This window comes from Nyctereutes procyonoides, unplaced genomic scaffold (genome assembly GCF_905146905.1).
Source record: "Nyctereutes procyonoides isolate TBG_1078 unplaced genomic scaffold, NYPRO_anot_genome, whole genome shotgun sequence".
NCBI lineage: Eukaryota > Metazoa > Chordata > Mammalia > Carnivora > Canidae > Nyctereutes > Nyctereutes procyonoides.
Window position 1 is genome coordinate 617,316 of NW_026575155.1, and position 25,074 is coordinate 642,389.

At 38.5% G+C, this 25,074-nt stretch overlaps 1 protein-coding gene across 2 annotated transcripts in view; it reads right to left on the reverse strand.

Moving 5' to 3' along the window:
* APP (amyloid beta precursor protein) overlaps positions 1–25,074 on the reverse strand; it is a 264,416-nt gene that overhangs the window by 170,175 nt on the left and 69,167 nt on the right. For both annotated transcript variants that reach the window (XM_055313495.1, XM_055313494.1), the window contains exon 3: positions 14,261–14,390. In XM_055313495.1, the coding sequence (XP_055169470.1) occupies positions 14,261–14,390 (130 nt within the window). The remainder of the gene's footprint in view (positions 1–14,260; positions 14,391–25,074) is intronic.

Here is a 25,074-nt window from a genome sequence, read left to right on the forward strand (position 1 = left end):
CATTAGGCAGCTGTTTAATTGACATTTCTACATTTGGACAGTTTTCCATGTTTTACTTTCAGAAACAGCTAATTCTCTTTCTAGTAATAACACAAATTTAAGATACCCTCACAATGGAGGATGTTAATTCCAACACTGAGGTCACATCTATATATATAAAGCAAGAAATCCTATCTAAAATATAATTAAGGCAGGATTTTGCTTACATGTCTATCCTCATTTTTTTTGAGATTTAGTCTGTCATCCATTTATTTCTATAATTACAGCCTCATTTCTTAAAAAAAAAAAAGGTGAAAAGTGAATACATAAATAGTCCCTAGGGATTTAAGCTTGATTCATTTTATTCTTGCTACTAGTTGTCGCTGACTGGCAGAAAAAGCAAAACAACCAAACAACCCAACAACCCTTGATTCTGGTGTATTGAGAATTACCGCCAAGTATGGGGTGTATTTCTGCATCACTGTTAGAATTTCCATTTTAAGCTCATTCAAATCCAATTAATTCTTCTGCATGAAATCCAGGGTCCAGAGAACTTTTAATAGAAGCTGAAAACAATCCAATCCTTCGCCTAAAACAGATTTGTATCCCAAATGGGACAATAAACCAACAGAGAAAAATGGAATAGGCATAGACCATGCTCATATATTATTCTTCATTTAATCTGAAAATCAGCCCAAATTTATCATTTATTGATTACTGACAAGGAAGCTCACATACACCATAGATGAAATGCCCATGTCAGCTAAGAACCAATAAAAGGGATAAGGATTATCAATACTCTGGGAGTCACACTGAGTCTGATGACAAGTGAATACTTAGAGGTCTGGCCTAGATTAATCTCTCAAGAATCCTCAAGCCAGCCCTTTGGAAGCCACTGTATTGATGAGCTTCCCTAGTAAGTTATATGTATTTCAAGAGAATGAACCACCCAGGAGGACTCCTATAAAACACCAAATGGAAGATTTTTTGAGTGGGCTACAGAAAAATGAATCAGAGGAGAATGAATCAGCAGATAGAAAACCAGAAGCAGCAGCATAATAATGGTGTGGGGGGAAGGCAATGACCCACAGGGTTAGATACCACCGAGAGGCTAAACAGGACAGAGAAGTGTCTGATGGATTTGATGAGAAAGGCAGCACAGAGCTCATTCCATGGAATTGAAGGGAGGGATGGATGCCTGATTAACAGCTGGCTATGGAGGGAGAGGGGGCTTAGGAAGACAACACAGGAATGGTTGACTACCATGTCAAATGAAGAAGCACAGCTGTGAGTGGGGAGAGCAACAGTGGAAGTTAAAGATGTCGGGTCAAGGGGCACCTGGCTCGCTCAGACAGTTAAGTGTCTGACCCATAGTTTTGGCTCAGGTCATGATCGCAGGGTCCTGGGATCGAGCCCCATATCTGGCTCCATGCTCAGCAGGGAATCTGCTTGAGATTCTCCTCTATTCTCTGTCTCTCTCTTTCTCTCTCACTCTCTGCCTCTGCTCCTCCCCTGCCCCACCCCCTCAAAAAATAAATAAAATCTTAAAAAGAAAAAAGATGTGAGGTCAAGTAACTAATATGAGGGCCCAGGAGACTCCAATGAACACGAAAATACAAGGAGTCTAAAAGTCACTAATGTATGAAGTGAAATGAAGGATCTATTGACCAAAGGTACTTACAAGGTCAAAAACTGTAGACAACACAGTTAAAAAAAAAAAAATCTTCTAAAGAACGTATCTGCACTGGTTCCTATAGATTTAGACTCAGTTGAGAATTCTAAGAACTTAAAATGAGGTAAAAGGTGGAAAAAGAGAAATAAGCTCAAATTATTTAAATGGCACAACCTCTTCGCACACTGAACACAAACCCCTCGTGTATTAAATACACTCCGAGAATACAGAGTGTCATAGCTCCTGAATGACAATTCTAAGTTCTCAGTAAAATAAGATGGAGCTACATGACCCACTCACAGGAATCTAGCAACTCTTGAGTTGATAAAGACACCACACAAGAAAGGGATCTTCAGTGACAGCCAAACCTTTAGGATATAAACACACCCAAAGCTGTACACCATATTCTTAGCTAACTAGTTAATACTGAAGGGTGTGGTTTAGGGGAATCTGAGCTAGGAGACACATTCCTGAAAATGCATGTACTAATCACTAAGCCAATAGGATGACCCCGAATTTTAATGTCATATAAAGATTTAAATCTCTCGAGGAGGGGGTGCTCACATCTACACATCGAGAGCCTACTAAGCACCAAATACATCTCATTGTTTGAAGGCATTTAAATATGATAGTATTAATGATTAGTATTCGACAATATTACCCTAACTCTTAAGGTACCACTTGAGAATCTGAAAGAAGTTTCTAAACTCCCTCACCATTATACGTGATATTTAGAAGGGGGTTTCTGCTAAAACATTCCTTTATCATTAGAATTAAAAGCTAAGGATAATAGAACTATCATGAACTAACCTAAATGGTACGTTTGCTCTCTGAACGCAGATGCCTCTGGCATGCGATGGCTTTAAACTAGACATGTATAGAACATGTTAGACTCTATCTCCTAGAAATAGGCATTTTATGTTTGTTTTTTTTTTTTTAAATCTGGATCCAAAAAACTTGGTTTCTTCCTAATCAGAGATTCCTATGTTTACTTTTTAATGTACTTTTTACTTTTACTAAACATGCCTTTCCCCTGTTGAGGAATACTGGGTAAAGTAACTGGCATTTACTGTAACCTCAGAGATTCTTCTAGGCAGGTGCTTTATGCCCTTTGCTCGCTTAGTGTTTGGGCTACTTCTTCTTTTACTTTTCTTTCCTTTTCTCAATATTCACACTAAATCTTCAGTTCACTCTGTATGCACCTACCAAGTACCTACTATGTGCCCTGACAACCTCAAAGCCTTGGAGATATTTCAGTGAATGAAGCAAAAGTCCCAACTGCTGTGAAGTTCACATTTCAGGCAAAAGAACAATTTTTTTCCAAATTTATAAGCACTAAGGGAAAACATTCCTAGTCTTCAGCTCCACGTACTGTTTACAGTTAACCTCTACAGTTATTCTGGGCTCTTCAATTATTCTTTGCCCCATCAGGCCATCAATTCCACTGGATGCAATACTTTCTCCCAACCTATTACCCACCTGTGGGTTTGCCAGTAAAATCTGAAAGATAATGAGGAGCTATATTGCCAGGTTACTACAGTTTATGGAAATATTACCCCAGGGTAGCAGCAGGTTTTTTTTTTTTTCTACACCTACTGAATTGTCTTTGAAAAGAACTGATGTAATAAAAGGATTTATCTTGATGCACGGATGTATACTGTACAAGCTAAGAGAGTGAGTATAGCTCATGGATGATTTTAGCACAATAATGACACGTGCAAGATAAATATAACCACACTGAAATGATAGGTTTCTGGACACCACATAAAATAATCAAATAGATTCCATGTCCTCCCAGATAAAAAAGGTGATTTCTGTACTATTTAAAATTTAAATAGTCAACATTCTTAGTTGCGTTCTAATTTTCCAACATTACACAACAACACTACCAACGTAACTACTGTTCTTGGGACACTCCCATACATCTTTTCTTTTCTTTTCTTTTCTTTTCTTTTCTTTTCTTTTCTCTGTTCTGTTCTGTTCTGTTTTAGATTTGCTTATTTATTTTGGAGAAAGAGAGAGTGCGAGCATGTGCGTGAGAGCAGAGAAGGGCAGGAGAGGGAGAGGCAGGATCTGAAGATGACTCCACGCTGTGCACAGAGTCTGTCTTGGGGCTGGATCTCATGACCCTGGGAGCATGATCTGAGCCGAAAACCAGAGACAGATGCTTAACTGACTGAGCCACCCAGAGGCCTCATCCCGTACATGTTTTCTCACTCATGTCTCCTCATTTTCTCTACATATGCCTCAGGATGCATATCATGCCTCCCTCTAGAGAAGCTTCTATCATATGCTCCAGCTCACACTACCACCATCTCCCTAACACCTGCTTTTACACCAACCCTTCATCCTACTTAGGTAGAAAGTTCATACTATCTGGTCATAAAGTGGCTGGTTAATTAGGACTGGAAATTCAAACAGGTTTGTGATTAGAGGGCGAACTTCCAGGGAAGAGGAGGCTAGTTTTGATCATGCAGAGTTTGGTTCCTCAACATGATCAAAAATCTGTCACTAAAGGTTCTGTGTTTGGTGTGTCTCCAGAGCAAAACTGATCACAAATACAAACCTGTACAACATCTCACGTCCCAACGTTCCGCCCAACATTCTGCCAAACAGGTGTAAAGGTAATTGTACATAGTCACAAATCATACCCAAGGAAAAGCAAACTTCTGACATGAAGTTGATCTATACCACACAACAAGCTTAGCGAATAAATCATAGTTTAGTTTTATCATCCACCTCAAAGTTTACAGAGCTAATAAGGACATGCCTCTAACAGTAACTTGACTTGCAACTTCTAATTTTAAAGAAATTGTCTATATTAGAAAAACTGCCTGGAAGTCTTTAAACTCACTTTTTTCCTGCCATAGACCTACTTAATAAATTTCTCTGTAGCAGGAAGAAGTAATACAAATCATTGACTGATATCTCATTGAGGGGTCACTTCTGCTACATACACTTCCCCTCTCCTTTTTTAAAAATTTTTCATTTATTTATTCATGAGAGACCCCAAGAGAGAGGCAGAGACTTAGGCAGAAGGACAAGTAGGCTCCCTGCAGGGAGCCTGATGTGGGACTCAATCCCAGGACCCTGGGATCACGACCTGAGCCGAAGTCAGATGCTCAATTGCTGAGCCACCCAGCTGCACCCTCCCTTCCCGCCGCTCATTTCTGAATTGTTCTAAAATAGCTGTTTTTCTTGATTTTTCCACTGTAGGTCTTCTCACATGTCAGTGAGATTTCACACCTGAGCCCACCCCCTTCCCTGACCCCCAACTGCCTGATACAGTTTTATCCTGCAGAAGGAATCTGCATTATCACTGTGCCAACACTGTTCAGACCTGGGCAATGATGTATTCTTTCTTCTTATGTTACCAACTTTGTAACTTTTACTCTTTTCAGTTTTCTTTTTCTGAAGTTAATACCTGCTCCATTTTAAAATTTGCTTGATTTTCTGTGCATCCTTCAGGCTTACACCTCATCCAAATTCTCCAGCAGTACTCTAAGCACAGGCCAAGCCCATCAAGTGGAGACCTTCCCAGGGCCCCTCCCATCCTCCTCCAGTCTGGACTGGCTGCTCTCCCACTGCCACACAGATGTTGCATGGGACTTGCCTTCACCATCAGGTTTCAAAGCGAAAGCCTGAGACTCACAGACAGGAAAGATGGGGGATGGAGAGGAAGGAACAGAGGCAAAAAAGACTCCTGGGACATTATCACCAGTATGAACTAACATTTACCAAGGGATGTGGAAAAGAGGGAACATTTAATGAAGCCACTAAGATTAAGAGAATTTATCCCTAGACTCTAGAGTAAAACAAATACTGCAAGCTTTCTGGGTCAAGTAGTAACATTTAAATATTTCATTAGATCCTTTGTTTTTCTTTTCTTTTTTTTTTTTTTTTTAAGATTTTATTCATTTACTCATGAAAGACACACAGAGAGAGCCAGAGACATAGGCAGAGGGAGAAGCAGGCTCCCTGTGGGGAGCTCGATAGGCGACTCAATCCCAGGACCCTGGGATGACGTCCTGAGCCAAAGGCAGATGCTTAACCACTGAGCCACCCAGGTGTCCTTCATAAGATCCTTTTGATACTGAAACTGAATTACTTCTTAAGTCAGGCTTTAGATGCACTGCACTGTCATCTTTATGTCACGTCTTACATTCATGATGCTTGTTTTGTGTAACAGAGTATACTTTTTCCCTCAATGCTTTTTAGTCAATCCTTTCATTGAGTACAAACATGAAATTACCTTTCAAAAAATGTTTTGAAATACTCGAGAGGAATCATTTTCCTTAATTTTATTTCAGTATTCTTAACAGAACTAACTCTTTCCCTCATAGTAACTAGTTATACTTTAGTGGATACTATTTAGAGGTATTGCAAAAATAAGCTGTACCTTATTACACACAGTAATACACACAGTATTAAAACTAAAAAAACTTAAGTCCACAGAAAAGCATTTTTTTAGTTCTTTTCCTGGGGAAGAAATAAGTAAAAAATTTCTTATCATTGGGGTCATTGGGGCACCTGGGTGGCTCAGTCATTTAAGCAACCAAGTCTTGATTTCCGCTCAGGTCATGATCTCAAAGGTCCTGAGATCAAGCCCTGCTCTGTGCTCAGTGGGGAGTCGGCTTGCGGATTGGCTCTCTTCCTCTCCACCTACCCCACCTCTCTCTCTGGAGCACACACTCTCTCTCTAAAATAAGTAAACAAATCTTTTCAAAAAAAAAAAAACACTTCCTATTTGTGATGGTATTACGTCCATGTCTAATATGGTTTACATATTATTTATATCATTTTTTAATTGCAGTTCACTAATTAAAACATAACGGAAACTAGGGTTTCATGGTGAGGGCCTAAGTTAATTCAGTGAATTCCATTTTTTATGTTGGGTTTAAGCCACTCTCCTGCCCCAAAAACCATAATCACAGTTGTCTGTCACTCTAAACTTTCCCCTTAGGTTTTATATTTGCTTTGTTTTACAATTATTTGCACAGCATAGAACACGGAGCCGTAAGTCCCCCAAAATCTTGCACAAGTTTTGTTGTATACAAATTGTATTTTTTCTACTGTAGCATTTTGGAAAGAACAGTAAACAAAATCAAGACAGGATGATCTCAAGCATGGTATCTCTCTTGGGAACTACAATGATGAAAATAGAGTTGTAAAGGCAAAAGGGAAAGTCAGTTTCCTTTCTCTGCAGGAAGTGACCCAAGCCACACCACCTGAGAAAGGTCAATAGAGAGCTGTTAGATCAAAGTCCATTTCTTTCTCCATTCCCTACCATAATCCCTGGTAACTATTTACATCAGGAAGAGAGCAAATTCCATGACAAAAGGCATGGCTTGAGGTTAGCTAGAAACATTCTGGTTCTTCATATTAAATTTATGTTAAAACAACCAACTGATGATTTCCAAGACTGAATTGTGCAGACATAACTAGGAAGCAGCTGTTTTCTGGTTGGCACAGGAAAGTAAATGTTCAGACTGTCACATCTGGTGGGACAGTAGCAATTCCAAATATTCAGAGAGAGAAACTGAAAAACTTTAAATAACACATCCGTTGTATTCAGCTGATGTATTATTAAATCTAACGGCATTTTTGTCTTTTTTTTTTTTTTAAAGTAGGGGATAATAAGAGTACGTGAAATTTAAGTTACATGTAACTTTTTTACTTTTTGGATGCCAGTGTCTGTCTGTCTCCATATAGGAAAAACAATGAACAGGCAATATCTAACAGAAATCAAACACAGAATAGGCTTTTCACAAAGTTAGCTGTTTATTATAAAAGGTGACAAGAGATATAGGGGCATACCTCATGTGTATGGATAAACCATAGTAATCTCAATTTTTTGATTTTCACATTCCACTACCTCTTGGAGAAAGCTACAATGTGCATATTACAGCTAACAGTCCAACTCAAACAGTGCTGGTATTTCATACAAAAAATGGCAAAACAGGAATAACCAGAGGAGCAGGATATGCCTGAGGAACTATTCACCTCTTCTACGATTGACTTACTTTAGCTTAAAAAAAAAAAAAAAAAAAAAACCTATTCTCAAACACTCCAACCTTAGTTGCCAAAAAGCAGAAATACCAGGGGTATATAAAACAGGTAGATATTCAATACCAACCTGAAAATAACTCTTTAGATATAAATTTAAATTAAAAATATCATGATAGTATCTATTTAAAAGTGAATAAAAATAGCAATGCGTTTTAAAAACCACTACCTTTAAGTATGATCAATTACCATTCTTCCTGAGGAGTGAACCATCCTATATACACCCTATACAGTCCTACCTTCAGGACTTTTACTCCCCCTTTGTCTAAATACCTAAAATTAAGATATCCTTCATTCTTGTTCCAGTCCTTGAAATTTTGGCTCAAATGCTACTTCCTGCTAAGTCTTCCTTAAATTCCTCAGCTGGAATTCCCCATATTCACTTCTAAACTATAGCCTGTGAGAGTGGAGGGGCCACATTTTAACTATCTTCTTGGCCACACACGTACAAAGTCGATTCTTACACAATGAATATATAAAGTATACCTTTTATTAGTCATGTTTGTAGGATTTATGTCTCTGTAAATAATCCATTGACTATTTCCCAAGGTGGAATTTAGAGAAAACATGATTTTAAATACTCCCTTCATTACTGACAAATAATAGAAATTTAGATTTTTTAACTATCAATAAAAAATTGCTTAATGTAGGAGTATCTTTAAATTCAGAATCATATTTTAGTCTTAAAATTTTCCTTCATATTTTCATATATAATTAAATAGAAATATATTTTACTAAAGCAACTACAAAATTTGCAAGATATAACTTCAGCCAATATAACTGATTACAAAAAGAAAACAAATGATCAGCAAAGTATTTACTATCATGTTTATCACAGCACCATTTATAACCACCACCACCACAAAATAAAGGAAACAACTAAATCACCAAAAGTAAGGAATAAACACATTACAGGATCTGGTGTAAGGTTAGTTTAAAAGCTGTGCTTCCCAAGATTATTTAATTTAATGAATAAAGTAATATAAAAATGCTAGGTGAAAAAAAGTTCACAAAACAAGAAACAAGAATTCTATAACTGTGAAAAATACTAAAAGCAAACTATACACAAAACAGATTGAAAGCAAGCTGTTATTTCTTGGTAGTGGATGCATTTTCTAAACTTGGTACAGTGAACATGCATTACTTTTGTCATCAGAGAAATTTAAGTACACATGGTAGTTTTAAAACTAAATTTAAGTTATGATTCTTAGCATGTTCTACAAAGGACAACACCCATTAACCCCACACTATTCACTTTTTAGTGCATTACTGAGAAGCCCTAGAACAGTACCATCTCAAATTGAGATTTCTCTTCTATGCCTATCACCTGGGACCTGCTTCAATGAATTTTGCATTTTAGTAAAGCACTGACAGCAGAGCACACCCCATAGGGCATAGCAGGAGATTTTAAAAAATCAGTTGTTTTTTTTTTTTTAAAGATTTTATTTATTTATTCATGAGAGACACAGAGAGAGAGGCAGAGACACAGGCAGGGGGAGAAGCAGGCTCCATGCAGGGAACCTGATGCAGGACTCGATCCTGGGACTCCAGGATCACGCCCTGGGCCGAAGGCAGGCGCTCAACTGCTGAGCCATCCAGGCGTCCTGTGTTTTTCTTTATAATAACTAATGTTACTTAATGACTCTTGAATATTATCTTCAATTTTAAAAAAAATAAACATATAACTAAGTAAATCATTCATGCTATCCTAGTTCTCACTCTAGACAAAACACAAGTTGTTGAAAGTTCCAGAAAGGAGACAGAACAGCAGGTACGATAATTAACACAAAAAAAGATGAAACTAAATTGGAGCTGGAGCCAACGAAGACCACTAAATTTTTCTTTTCAAAATTTGATATGTTAAAAAATAATCAATGTTTTCAGTTTTAGAAAGCAAAAATCAATCTGGAGCCAATATAATTAGGGCCAGTGGGGTCTGGCAGACTGGGGAGGGAGGTTTAATCATTGGTTTTGGTGGATAACCTACCCAGACCCAGGAGGAAGTCATTTCTATGGCTTCTCCCACTTACCCAAATGTCCTTCCCCAACCAGAAGCAATCTACAGGGCAAATGTAATTCTTCCCATTCAACAATCCGCCCTGAAAGAAATATAGCTGCCATATGAGGGGAAACAAGCAAAAAAAAAAAAAAAAAAAAAAAAAAAAAAAAAAAATTTCAAGGACCCATCTGGAGAATTAGTAATGTGTGCTTAAGCAGTGATGAATGCTGCTTATGTGTGGTTGACGATAAGAATGGCGATGTTTCCTTTTAATTTGGCAGCATGGTAGTTTTAAAACTAAAATATATTTTCCCAAAAGAAGTTATTACTACTGTATAAGGCTTATAATGCACAACAACCAGGAGACATAACGACAATTCTGTGTGGTATTTCAAGCCTTTGACTTCTTTTTCAGTTATCACTACGGTTGATGGATACATTTTATGTACTGATTCCACTGTCTAACTTTTTCTGATAAAAGTTACTTGTTTATTATAGAAATTAACAAACACTTAAATAATATCAAAATCGCCTGTAATCCCACTATTTGTAGATAAACACTGGTAAGATTTCTTTTCCACGCATATTTTCCTTTGTATTTTTGAGACTCAAACCCTATACACTGGCTCTGAAGTATGACTAACTTGGAACATGCATTGGTCCCATATGGAGGGCACATAAAAAGGAGTCTGCTATCTCTCCAGGAACAGTGATTAGCCTTCCCTGATCTTCATCAGAGATTCTGTCCAGGGATTCTGGAATTCCTATGATAACATGATAAGGACAATCCTTAAAGATACAGGACATTTAAGAATTTGCATTCCTCGATGTGCAAAAGCTGGGCTCATCAAGCATCATTCCCATAGCACATATGTATAACCCAGCACGCAATCTCCCAGGACTTCACAAACACTTTTATTGATAGCATAGAGAGCTCAATGAACATGGGAAGAGCCACAGGTACTGAGCAGCATCATACTGGATTACTGTGCTGGGACATCTGGGCATTTACAAGATCCTAGAATCTATAATAAAAACATTCTCCCAAGCCCAGCCTCATTCTTAAAATTAGGTGAAGTCTCATGTAACATTCTTGGATATGGTTCTGCTGTACGATTTGTCTCGAGGGAACTGCTGTTCACCATAAATCCAAAAAACTACTCTGGTACATTATCTGCCAAGGAAATCTAAATACAAGCTTTTCACACTAAAGAAGATTAATACGGTTGTAGATAATTCACACAACGACAGCCACCAAAAGACAAGGTACGACTGTCTTAAAACTTCACTAAAGCAATAAAATTCAAAAACAAGATGCATCAAATACCTTCAATTTCTCATCTGACCATGTCTGAATAGTTTCTTGGCCATTACTACTTATGTGTTTGGAAACTCTTGAATATGAAATTAAATAGAATGACATGTAAGGTAGCAATTCTTTAATTTCTAATTCTTTTGGATTAAGCTATTAGTCCAGTCTTGCCCCCCAGAAATCAACAATGATTTTTCTTATGCAATGTACCTTGCCTATACCGGACAGAGCCACGTGCAGACCGGTGTTAGTTTCAGTGGTGGATCTATTACACCATGAAGGGTAGTTGTTCAAGTGGAAGGGGGCTGAAGGCTTTACAAAGAAAATCTTCTCCTTGAGTAATGATAACAGTGTACTTATTAATTCCACACGAGATAATTAATGAAATGTTCAGATGATTAAGAGCCATCTTACATTCTGGCTCTAGAAGCATGTTCAAATGCAAAGGGCGAAAAGAGAAAGCCAGTTCACTCTCAAGGGAAATCACATACTCAGTGTAAGGAAAAGTGTCAACAGCAACCTCATACACTTTCTCCATCTAGACAAGGGATGCAAGACAGTGCCGAGCAAGTATGCCTAAGACAAATACACGATCTGAAGAAAAATAACGCAGTACAACACCTTTCTATCTGATAGAAAGGTCAGGAAGGGTGCATGCTAGGCATAACAGGCATCTTTCTCTCCTCAAGCGCTGTTTTGGGTTTTAAGATGTTTAATGTTTAAGACAATTGTACTCTGATTTCTTGGTAGCGCCTTTTTGAGAACCAGGTTCAGTAAAATCATTTCTTTTGTCTAAGGCTACGTTAAGATATAGCCACAGAGTTCGGAAAGAACTTACACTAATGCTAACTATTAATGCTTTATTTAAGCAGCAAGTAATATATAAGAGTGTTGCTTATTACTGCCATAAAGTGGAATATCATCATGTAGAGATGGATCCTGTGTGAGAGTCACAACCGCCTCCTTTATGAACATAACACGTGTTATGACTTTTATAAAAAAACTGTTACTTATTGCCTCCACTTCATAGCCTTTCCTCTGTGATCTGATTTTGTAAATCAGGTGGTTATAAGCTCCAGCACAACTTTTGTTAATACTGTAAGGAACACTGGATTATGAACTGAAAGGTCATGGGCTTTGGTCCTCATTTTGTCACAAATACCCGTGCTGGATACAGGACGAGATTCTCCCTCACAGACTCTCAATATATGCGCCTGTGAAGTGAGGCCGTGTAGGATGAACCTTCCTCCATAGTATATAACACGCTTTATCACAATAAAAACATTGACAGTTCATCATCTCAGCATTATCATGAAACCTTTTGACCTTATATTTAGATCTGAAGACATTTCATACATCTTTTCTTCCTTTTCATGGTATTTTTTCCCTTGGAGTTTCAAATCACTTTTGTTATGGGGACAGGCATGGAGTAGGGGCAAGGGGAGTGGTGAGACAACTTAGGGTCACAGGAAATTTGGGGTCAAAGGGAATATGCCACAATGAAGGAGCATGATCATGGTGAACCATAGTCTATAAACTTACTGTGGATTCCACTGTTTAGTCAATCCACTGTTTAGTCAATCACTTTAGTCAATCACTTTTAGTCAAAGTCAATCAATGAGTAGTTAGGAATTGGAAAGATCTTAAGCAAAGTGATATGCGTTCAGTTTTGAAACAGGTACAGTTGTGAGTGACCTATCCAGTGTCAATAGTGAACAAGCTCATCCAAAGATCTACTACCTGGTGAGCTTACATCCTAAACAAAACTATCTCAAACATTTCACAGAATGGGCAACACCCAAAAGAAACATCATTAACAAGACCTGGCCCACCTAATTAACTAGTTCATGAACTACTTCCTAACTTACACTGAATTAAATGGTATCTTGGCATAATAACTAAATTAATTTGAAATACACTGTTCCTGGAGACACCTGACTTCTACATTTAAACATTACTTATGGGGATCACTGGGTGGCTCAGCAGTTTAGTGCCTGACTTTGGTCCGGGGCGTGATCCTGGAGTCCCGGGATCGAGTCCCATGTGAAGCTCCCAGCATGGAGCCTGCTTCTCCCTCTGCCCCTACCTCTCTCTCTTTCTATGTCTATCACGAATAAATAAATGAAATCTTTTAAAAAAATAAACATTACTTATTTTCATCTGATTAAATCTTCAGTTCTCAGCCAGTCAGACAGAAAAGGGTTAGAGGCTTCACAAAGTATTTAAGAATAAGGAAGAAGGAGGAACAAGGGAACTCTTAAATTATCAAATGTTTAAGAATCTGGTTTTCCACCCTCTTCATAAAATTCCATTGTGAGTAGTAAATCCTTCAGAAGAAAACTTCATTCTAATGGCCAATGTTTTCCATTAATGCCTCAAATTATGCACATGCACGTAGAGTAATCAGCACATATGCTCTTATAACATTCACGTTTGAGCAAATATTATACCCAGCTCCAGAATCTTCAACAGTTATCCTAAGTTTGCTTTTGGGACTTTTTACAAGAAGTCACTGGAATGCATTGTCAACATTTGCCTACAGCTCCCCAAGATCGATCTCTATCTCCTTATTTACAACCATGTAAGCTATCACACCAAATGTTGATTTTCATATTGCCTGATTATATAAAATATCAACTAGAAAGGGACTGATGATCAAATCAGATTAAATATGGAGTAAGACAGTGTTTCCAGAGGAAAAAAGGATGACATCACATTAAACAGTTCAGTTTTTCAAATAAACAGTAGAAGTAAAATTTGAGGTTGGTGAGAGAAACACACATTTAAACCTTGGGGATCTAACTGGTTCCCTCGGTTTGATATAAGCATAAAAAAAAAATTCCCCAACCCTAGTGTCCCAACTATTGCCAGGATGATGAATCGGTTGTTTCAGGCAAGAGATTTTTATGAAATTAGCAGAATGGAGGAGCTTCACATTAGGTTCTCTCTTGTATGAAGTCTACCTGAGAAAATACACAAAGCTCTAGTGCTCCAAGTCTGGACAATTAGTGTGCATGAGAATCACCTATGGGATTCAGTAAAATGAGGATTCCTGGACCCCACCACCAGGCCTTTTCATTCAGCAGTTAGAGAATCGATCTAAGAATTTCAAGTTTTAATAAACATTTTAGGTAAATTCATTCATTCATATTCCAATCTAATTAGAGCATCCTTCTTTTCCATCCCCAAAGATCAGAGCAATTTGTGACAGTTACGTGGCCGGCCAGCTCACCTAAGCAGCGGTAGGGAATCACAATGTGGGCGTGGGTCTTGCACTGCTTGCGGCCCTTCTTGCACCAGTTCTGGATGGTCACAGGTTGGTTGGCTTCCACCACATTGGTGATCTGCAGTTCGGGGTAGACCTGGGAAAGCACACAAAAAGGAAAATTGTTACTAGTGACAGAGGCTGTCACACACACGCAGCTGATCAACCACTGCTCTTATTCTAAGGCACTGCTATCACCCAGCACCCATGCTACTCTAATTCGGATCCAGCTTAAGAAATCAGGGTAAAGAAAAGATGCAGGTGACAAAAATCTAATCACTCCATTCAAAATACTAAATGGTGTGACTTTTATTTTATTGCACCCACTCAGGCTTAAAATATTATTCTTTCTCCAGGGGAGATAAAACAGAAATGAGAGGGGACCCTCTTCTAGGTACAGGATCATTTTGCTGCAAAATAAACTGGTGTGAAGATGATATTCTGTGATGTCCTAAATAAATGTTATAGTAGACACCCCTGGGACCATTATCATTACTTAAATTTAAACCACCCCTATTTTACTATTTTACTAAATAAGCAAACATTTTACATATAGGATATGACACATAGCTTTTTTTTTAAAGATTTCTTTCTTCTTTTTTTTTTTTTTTAGATTGTATTTGTTTATTCATAGAGACAGAGAGAGAGGCAGAGACACAGGCAGAGGGAGAAGCAGGCATCATACAGAGAGTCTGACATGGGACTAGATCCAGAGTCTCCAGGATCACACTCTGGGCTGCAGGCGGCGCTAAACTGCTGTGCCACGGGGCCTGCCCCGGCATATAGCTTTCTATATAAAAATCTTCTCTGTATTCAAAGTAATTTATATAAGAATATATAAGAATAACTTCACAGTTATCATGAGTGTCATTTAGATACAGAACAGCATTCATGCATCTCTTCCCTTGATAACTAACTACAGCCCTTTGCTTTGATTACTGATCTCAGTAAATCACAGTGCTTACTTGGAATAAAATGTGGAACTTGATCAACTAAAATATATTTGTCAAATACCAAATTACATCTTTTGATAATAATGAGTAGGGATTTGAAAGAAAAAAATAAACATAAAAATGTTATTTCTAAACCAGGCTTTCCTTTGCATAAATCTTGCATTTCACTAGGGTTGCTATTGCACCAGATAAAGACAATAAAGAGAGACAAGCCTAAGAGAACAGAAGCTGTAAGCGAGAGAATGGTTATGGTGAGGGACCATAAAACCTAAGGTGGGACTATGAAGATGGGCTACATGGTTATGAGGTGGTAGTATCAATGAGACTTGGTGAGGGCTAGAGAATTTTGGCACAGAGGCACTGAAGACCAAGAGGGGGTAACAAGTGGTACTTGGAGCATCAGAGAGTGGAAATAAAGATTTCGGAGGAGTCACATCATTGGTAACTGCACAGAGTAGAATGCATTGCACCATGCAAGGGAATGGCTGATGAAGAATGATGATCACAGCAAGATCACTGGTGGAATGGGAAATTGGATTCTTGGAAGGATCTTCGAGGTTGACATTGTTTGGGTGACAGAAAGCCAAGAACAAGACACTTCAAAGACTGAGGCGCAATGCTACTGAGGTGGAAAGAGGTATCTGGATTCCAGTAGCCAGAAAAGAAAGGTGCCCTAGTTCCTGAGCCTATAAGCTCACAGCTGGGGCAAGGAACATTTTAGGGAGGAGACGGGAAGAATGGCTGGGAAGTGAGAATGAGAAGGAAGGAGGCCACCCCCATCTCCTGGCACAATGCTAGCAGGACTGTGATGCTAGCAGGACTGTGAAGAAAGAACTCCCTGCGGAGGCTCCAGGGGAAGCAGTGCTTGTGTGTGTGTGTGTGGGGGGGGGGACCGGGTTCCTGAGCAAGGAAACAGCATCCGCAGTGTAGGCTGTGGAGGGGGAATTTCACTTAGGGTTGTCAATGACAGAGAGGGCTTGCCACCATCCTGTCCTTGTTTAAACTGTCAATATTTTATTCATTGTGGGCTTGGAAGGGCATTAATTTTGGTTTTTTAAATACTGCATTAAAATATTATTTGATTCCTGAGTGCCTCATGCACCTCACCCTAGTCCCAGCCCTGAGATAAATCAGTTAAAAAAAATAATAAAGCACCAAGAATAGATATAAACTGCAGTACAACCACGCAGTGGCTGATAGTGTCAGAAAGAAATGAACCACCAAGCCATGAAGAGACAGGGCAGACCTGTAAATGCACATTACTAAGCGAAAGGGGCCAAACTGAAAAGACTCCACACTCTATAATTCCAACTACATGACATTCTAGAAAAGGCAAAACTATGGAGACAGTAAAATGATTAGTGGTTAGCAGGAGTAGGTGGGAGGGAGGGATGAACAGGAGGAGCACAGAGGATTTTTAATGCTATGAAATCGTTCTATATGATATTATAATACTGTGTCACTATACATTTGTCCAAGCCTATAGCATATACAACAATAAGAGCTAACTCTGATGTAAACTACAGACTGAGTAACTATGTGTAAATCCATCAAGTAGAACAAAGGTACTGTTGTGGTGGGGGGTACTGACGATGAAGGAGGCTCGGTGAGGGTGGAGTGATATGTAAGAAATCCCTGTGCCATTTCCTTAGTTTTGCTGTGAACTTAAAATTGCTCTAAAAAATAGTCCGTTTTTTAATTTAAAGATTTTTATTTATTTATTTGAGAGAGAGAGAGCACACAAGTGGGGGTATTGGGGGGAGAAGAGGGAGAAGCAGCTCCCCACTGAGCAGGGAGCCTGATGCAGGACCTGATCCCAGGACCTGGAGAGCATGACCTGAACAAAGGCAAGTGCTAAGCCACCTAGGAGCCCCATAAAGTCTGTTTTTTAAAAATTAAAAAAAAAACAAACAAACAGTAAGGCACTGATCAGTGTACTGTGGGATAAAACTAGTGGTGGAGGCATATGCTATAAGATAAGAATATACAAAAAAGAATATTTAAATCAGAATCCTAGGGTGGGTACTGAGAAAGTTACTCTTCAAAACCATGGCCAGTTACCTTAGCTCCAAATGGAAAGAGCTACCTTCCCTTCATTTTATTTTGTTCTTAAGTATCCTAACACCTTGCAACGCATGCATTTCAGTCACGGATGATGCTCAACTTGAAAATGCCACTAAAAATTTAATATCCCCATGGCTTTCTTCCATATAATGAAAGGTGAGTGGCTCTTTGTACAGAAATACAATTCTCCCGCCACCTTTCCTTGTTTATTAGATCACAAAAGTACCATGCTCATGAGTCATAAACTTCATGACACTGGAGAGTTTGTCCTGAGGGACACGACTTTATGTGCTTTAAAGTGTGAGTTACTGCATTTTTCTTAAGGGGTTCTAGCTGCCTCTTCACAGAAATACTACCCTGCTGAAAATGTTCTCAGAGGAGCATTCAGTTTTCTAAAAGCCCTGTGGCAGGCACAGACAAGTCACATTTTTTTCTTTCTAGTTCCAAACGAAACCAAACAAAACACATCATTTGCAGGGTGCAAACTGATGAGCAGAAAAGGAAGACTCTCTTATTAGTGTTGTGTACCACCTTCGGTTTCTGATAGTAATATTTGGGCAACAGAGCAATAACTCACTCCATTGGGACTTTTTTATTAGACAGAATTGCATACTGACAAATTAAAATCAGTGAAAGCAAGGCTTCTCCCCAAGATCACCAGAGCTTCAGAGAGACATTGGCCAAGCACAGAATTTACTTCCAGTTCCAGGCATGAAATTTAGAGCATCTGTGTTCTTTCCAGCACCTCCAGTTTCTCTCTCCAGAATGCTGACAATGACAGCTGTTAGCACGCAGCTGGATGAGGAGATTATAAAATGCGAACTGCAGAAATCCCACACACAGTTTGTGGCAGTAACTTGAACCTGATTCACCTATTTTTCAGAGACAAGGCGTTATGGATTTGGATCGGCCAAAGATCGTACAATTTTGCTATTCTAAAATCAGGTTTATTTCAGTAGAGGGAGGAACATCAACAAGACAGGTAACAAAATTTCTTTGAAAGCACACAGGAAGTCCCAGGGAGTCCAAGTGACATGCAAGCCCCAGCTCGGAAAAAAAAAAAAAAAAAAAAAAAAAAAAAGACACAATGAAAAAAACACAAGTTTCTGACTAAATAATCAAATGCCATACACCTAGTTCTTTATAAAGCAGCTCCAGTAGGTGACAAGAGATCACCATTTTTATGTCATGAGACAAGCACTGTATGTTGAAAAACTAGCCTACCTCATAGGTTTAGGCACGAATGAAAATTAAGATAATTAGACATGCAAAGATGTTCATGGCCACTTAAGCCCCTGACTTCTCACCATTGAATTATAAGCATGAGTCCGATATTTTACATCTTCTTTGTGGCATCTCAAATCTTAACATCAACAAATAAAGATTTGAGTTCCTTCGGCAACGTGCAACTTGCCAACACATGCAACACATTGTACTGCTAATGCAACAAAAGCTTTACTAATAATCTGCTAGTGGAGGATTAGCAAATGAACTTTCCCCTGGCATCCTTTTCTAAAATGTTTCCTCTGTGAACCCCAAACATGAGTAACTATTTTCCAGATCAACAAAAAAATGTAGGGAACTATACCTATCTTAATAAATCCTTAAAACAGAAGCAAATCTAGGTCTGCATCGGTTCCCTGAACCCTACACCCTGCCAACAACTCCTCCTGAATTACAGCCACCCAGAGCACCTGGGGTGCTCCACACACACTCCTACTTAAGACCCTTCCAGCACATTGCAGATGCCCAAGCCTATTAGGGTCCCCCTGCGGGGTCGCAGACCTCCCCGACAAACAGTGTAATGCAGTGCTAATCCCGCTCTCCCACTGTGGGAATGCTTCATGGTATTTATTACAGTGGACCTCTCATTCGCATTAAGGACACACATATCCAGCCTTCCCAGGGAAAATGCACTTTCCTGAAAGGCAGGAAACACAGTTTGGCACCCAGGAGCCTCCCTATGGTTCTCCACCTTCATTACCTCTGGTGTAAGGCTATCCGCAGGCTGCCAGCACCCTTCCCCTCTCTGTGGCGCTCCAGCCCCTGGCCTTCTGAAGGAGCACTCATCAGAGGCCGCAGTTTTAATTCTGCAGCTCGGTCCCTGTGGCTAAGTAGACTCCTAGGGAAGCAAACTGTAAATTGCATTCTCTTCCTCAAGACACAGGCTCTAGTTAGGTAGACAGCACCAGGCTGGTAGGCAGAAGTCATCATTGGAGGCAGTGCCTCTCTCAAAAACCTGTGTGTGAAGGGGAACAAATGTTGGTTCACGAACACCCCCTCTTTGAGCCCCTCAATCTCCGAATCCGAGGCATTTTATCCAATCACTTTTATCTGATCACTTTTGGTCTTGCCATTACAGCCACGTGCCTTTCTGCCACATTAGAATACACACTTCTTGAAGGCAGGGACAAATGGATTCATTTTTGTGTTCCCTTAACCATGGCCCACACTGTGACAGCACATTTGAGTGCCTCATAAATATTTAATGGACATTTCTGTTTAAGTTCAGCATCCATGAATTGTAGGGAAACTCAGGATACATTAAACTACCACCAGAGATTATCAATGTACCTCTTAAACAAAATAATCTAAGAAGGATAATACTATTCTTGGACTATGAGCATTTGAGAAAAATAAGCATTTCAATGCCTTCCAATATTGTTCTTCCAAGTATGATATGGCAACTTAAAGCAATTAAAGCAATAATAGCCTCATACAAGAGACAGTAGATTAATGTTAATAAGAAGATGCTCAGGAATAATGAAAAGTCAGGCTCTTGCTTAGAGTAAGGAGGCCTAACTAGTGTGGTCCAGGAACCTGAAAGGCTGTCTACTCTCCTGGCCATAGAAATATGTTTTATCTTTGAAAGTAAATGTATCAGTTCATAAATTAAACTTTAAAGAGAGAGTTGAAGCCATTAAAAATATTGACAGCTAGGAGAGAAGAGTAAAACCAGTCTTGAATCCACATTAGAATCTTATAGTTGGTAACCTAAGTGGTTTTCCCTCACTACAAAAAAGTACCTTAAAACCTAATCACCATTGGCAGATTTTTATTAAAAATTTCAACAATCTAAAATCTCTCTATCCAAACTGGAAATATATTAATCTCAGACAAGGTAACTTTTAATTTGTTAAATATACAAAGCAAGAAAAGACACTGATGATATTTAAGAAAACCAAGAGCATGCAGCTTACATATATAAAATATAAAAATATTTGTTAGAGCCCTACAGAACTTTCCCCTATTCCCAATAATTAAAGCAAATAGGGGAATCTTCATGTCCTTTTTTTTTTGCAAACAGGCCACCTGGGACAAGTGATTAATGCCAAAAGTCCTATTTATATATAACTAAATTCCACATAACCATGGATATTTAACACCACATAATCAAATGCAGTTAGGAAGAGACTGAAAACAGAGTTAATGTCATGGTAAAAAGAATTGCTACAAATTCTGAAAATAAATTGCTTACTGTTTTTTCTAGTCTGTTAACTTTTGAAATAAATTTTTAACCAAAATCTCAAGGATACTTCTTTTTGGAAAAAAAATGCTAGCAATTATGTAATGGTAATAAAATTATGTCTTAAACAAGTAAGTATGAAAATAAATAACGTGTTGCTTTGGTTTGTCTTAAATCAATTTATAGCTCTGGAAAGGAGACAAGCAACACATCTGCATAAGGTGCTTGCCAAAAATCATGCAGACCGTGAAGGAGGCAAGATAGAGCACATACATTCCAGACCCATCCAGGAACAAGAGTGACTACATTTTATAACTACTGAAGCTGAGTGAGAGGTACCTGGGGCATTCATTATGTTATTCTTTCTACTTTTATGTGTGCTTGAAATTTTGAATTAGAAAAATTAAAAGTAACAACAAAAGACTAGTCCAGTGGACTAGAGATTTACCCCGAAGTTAAAATGTAGTGATCTGAAAGGGTACCTGTACCCCACTGTTATAGCAGTAATGTCCACAATGACAAAACCTTGGGAAGAGCCCAGATGGCCATCGACAGATGAACGGATAAACGAAAGGTGATATATATAATAGAATACTACTTAGCCATCAAAAAAAAGCCCCAGAAATGTTGCCATTTGCAACAATATGGGTGGAACCAGCAGGTATTATGCTAAAGAAATGAGTCCATCAGAGAAAGATAATTATCATATAATCTCACGCACATGTGGAATTCAAGAAACAAAACAGAGGATCATAGGGGAAGAGAGGAAAAAATAAAACAAGATGAAATCAGAGGAGGAGACAAACAATAAGACACTCTTAATCATAGGAAACAAACTGAGGGTTGCTGGAAGGGGGTGGATGGGATAACTGGGTGATGGGCATTAAGGACAGCATGTGACGTAATGAGCACTGGGTGTTATATTAAGACTGATGAGTCACTGAGCTCTACATCTGAAACTAATAATACATTATATGTTAACTGAACTTAAATAAAAAGTAAAAAATCAAAAAAAAATTGTCCAGTAGAAAAAGAGTCAAATTTCTAAATTTACAAGTGAAAAAGCAAATATATATATATATATATTTTTTTTTAATTTTGTATTTATTTATGATAGTCACAGAGAGAGAGAGAGAGAGAGAGAGAGAGAGGCAGAGACACAGGCAGAGAGAGAAGCAGGCTCCATGCACCGGGAGCCCGACGCGGGACTCAATCCCGGGTCTCCAGGATCGCGCCCTGGGCCAAAGGCAGGCGCCAAACCGCTGTGCCACCCAGAGATTCCCTGAAAAGGCAAATATAAAAACAAAGATCCAAACTGCAATGCTTGATTGCAGTTAGCACATATATAGATGAAACACAGAATCAGAAACTCTGTAGCAAAGAGGTACAGAAGTAATCATGAGATATTTTCATCTGAAACCCCAAGGTACCAATTTCCTTTTCAAAGGACACATCCAAGAAGAGAACAAGGAAAATAAAATAATGAGGATTTCCTACGTGCCAGAATCACTGCAAATGTTTTAAGTGTAGCACGGCACACAATCCTCAGTTAGCAATCGCTCCATTTCATAGAAGATCAAACTGATGCAGCCAGAACATACCAGGGCCATTCCTGAGCACTCACTCAGAGGGCATGGATTTCAAGTTTTACATAAGTTTTATACTTCAGTGTATAAACAAAAACAAAATATGCCCCAGACAATACAATTTCTGTTTCTGGATTAAAATAACTCACTTTCTTCTTCAAAATTCCCTATAATACAAAGAAAAATCATATCAAACTGCTTTCAGCAAAAATTCTTTTAGTAATATTAGGGATATAGGGAACAGAATAACGAATTTCATTGTGAAAGAGCATGGCAAACCAAAAACAACGGTCTCTGCTTACGATGTCATGGGGTGCTGAGGGGCAACACGCAGCTGATGAAACATTACTGCAATGTGGGACGTGTGAGGAGTTCTAGGTTTTCACAATGACGCCCTTATGCCAAAGCAAGGACGTGAAATGCTAGAGGGCAACAGCCTATTTCCCAATAATTTGGCCCAGGTCTGTTTCCAACACTGTATATGCGTAAATTGCTACATATGTGCACTCATGTTCAGATTTGGACAATATTGTCCAAGAACCCTGTTCAATGCATAAGGCACTCTTACTCCAGAAGTGCTGAATGTAGAAACAAATGGGAAGGTGATGTGCAGGGTGGGTGTGAGATGGGGAGAATCACTAAAATAAATAGGACAGGGTATGAATGTGAAAACATAATCAGATGTGTATATGTATTATCTAAATTCTCATTCTTGGTCAGTTCACGGCTATTTTTAAAAATATACAAACTGTACAGTTTTACTAGTCAGCTCTACTTCAAAAAAGAAGAGAGAAAAAATATATTAAAGGAAAAACTGACAGTAAATTAATCAAATGAGAAATATAAAAGTCCATGGTATAACTACGTAACTAAAAGTACACAGTATTCTAATTATACTACGTGTCATTATAGTACAAAAGTACCTAGTGTTTAAAAAAAAAAAAACAACTACCTAGTGTTCCTGCAAACATGTAATAATTGAGTATCCATTTAAGACAGTGTTAGATGAGGGGCACTTGGGTGGCTCAGTGGTTGAGCATCTGCCTTTGGTTCAGGTCATGATACCTGGGTACTGGGATTGAGTCCTGAATCGGGCTCCCCACAAGGAGCCTGCTTCTCCCTCTGCCTATGTCTCTGCCTCTCTCTGTTTGTCTTTCATGAATAAATAAATAAAAATTTTTTTAAAAAGACAGTGCTAGATGGTAAGAAGGACAAATGTTAAATCAAATATTAACTTGATTAAATGATAAATGTGTAAAAAAAATCCAATCTTAGTTGCATCTCTCTTATTTAGCTCTAAATCCTATAGTTTGTGCAAGCAATCCTTATAAGTATACAGATCATTAATACATAAAATATATGTTGTCATTCACAGGCATCCAGACACCTTTATTTAGCAAATTATTTCACCCAACATGAATTTTTGGATCTTTCAAATCTTGAAATCACATGCATATGTGCCTGTAATTTTGGGGTCAATTTTAAGTATACAAAAAGGTGGTCAGAACACAGAGCAAAATAATAATAATGGCCAAAAATGCACCACGGCTTCTCCTGTTTTCATTGTATACAGAATGCCCTCAAAATCGGTTAAATGAATCACATGTGATGTTTGTTTTAACTTAGTTTTAATTCCACATTATTGCAGAATCAAGGTTGAGAAATATTTCTTGTTTGGAAATCCCATGTTTGGTGATATATTTTACAGTAGGAAGTTGGGCAAAGGAAATGGTTTTGTTCAACTTATCAAACAGGCAGATTTTGTTTTGTTCAGGCATTGGTATGTTTTGTTTGGTGATCCTGTTAATTTGTAGATGAAACAACTGTTCATTTAGAGAAAGAAAATTTAAAAAGCAGGGAACACATATTGTTAGCTGCTGTAAAAACTTCGGAAAAAGAGAATATGCCCATAATCTAACTGAAGATTACAAGCAAAGCCACATTCACCTGTCTGACTTTCCCAGCTGGGAATCTGTCAGTGCTATGACTTAACCTGTTTCAAATTCCCTCCAGAGACCTGCTTCCCAGGTGAGTCAACACCTGTGCCAGGCCCTAACTTACAAAAGGTGCTCTGAATGGTAAGAATCCAGAGGGAGTTTTCATTTCTCTCCTTACAAGAGGAGGAATAGTGCTGGGACTTTACAATTGCTTGTTTAACTGACAGTATTTAACTTCAGCACACCTGTGTGTTCCTATCAAACAGAGAGGAAACAGTCTAAGACTGGTGAGGCAGCGTTCATGGGATTGCTCAGGTGTCAAGATAGCAAAGGCTGGATTTGAAAGGTCTGTCCAGTGAAGCCCCTGTTCTCCTTTATGGCACCTGACCCCAAGGCCTCCTCCTTATCATATCATCTTATATACAACAAGGCAGATGAGCAAAATGATCCTTTGCATTCCCTCTCAGGCTGACATCTGGAGATCTGAATCTCCTTCTTTTCCTGATCTAACTTCCCGTTGGATACAGGCTAATTTTTCCAAAAGTGTCTTGACCACAAAACACTCATGCTAAAAAAAAAAAAAAAATCCCACAGCTCTTATTTCCAGAATTAGACCTGAAATCCCCAGATTTATAATCAAAACCTTCGACTTTCCAATTCTCTGAATTCTCAATTTATCCAATTGTATATTTATAAGCTACTTATGAGCCAAGAATGATGTCTCGCCACTCAGAAACACATGACACAAATCCTACTCTGAACAGCATTCAATAAG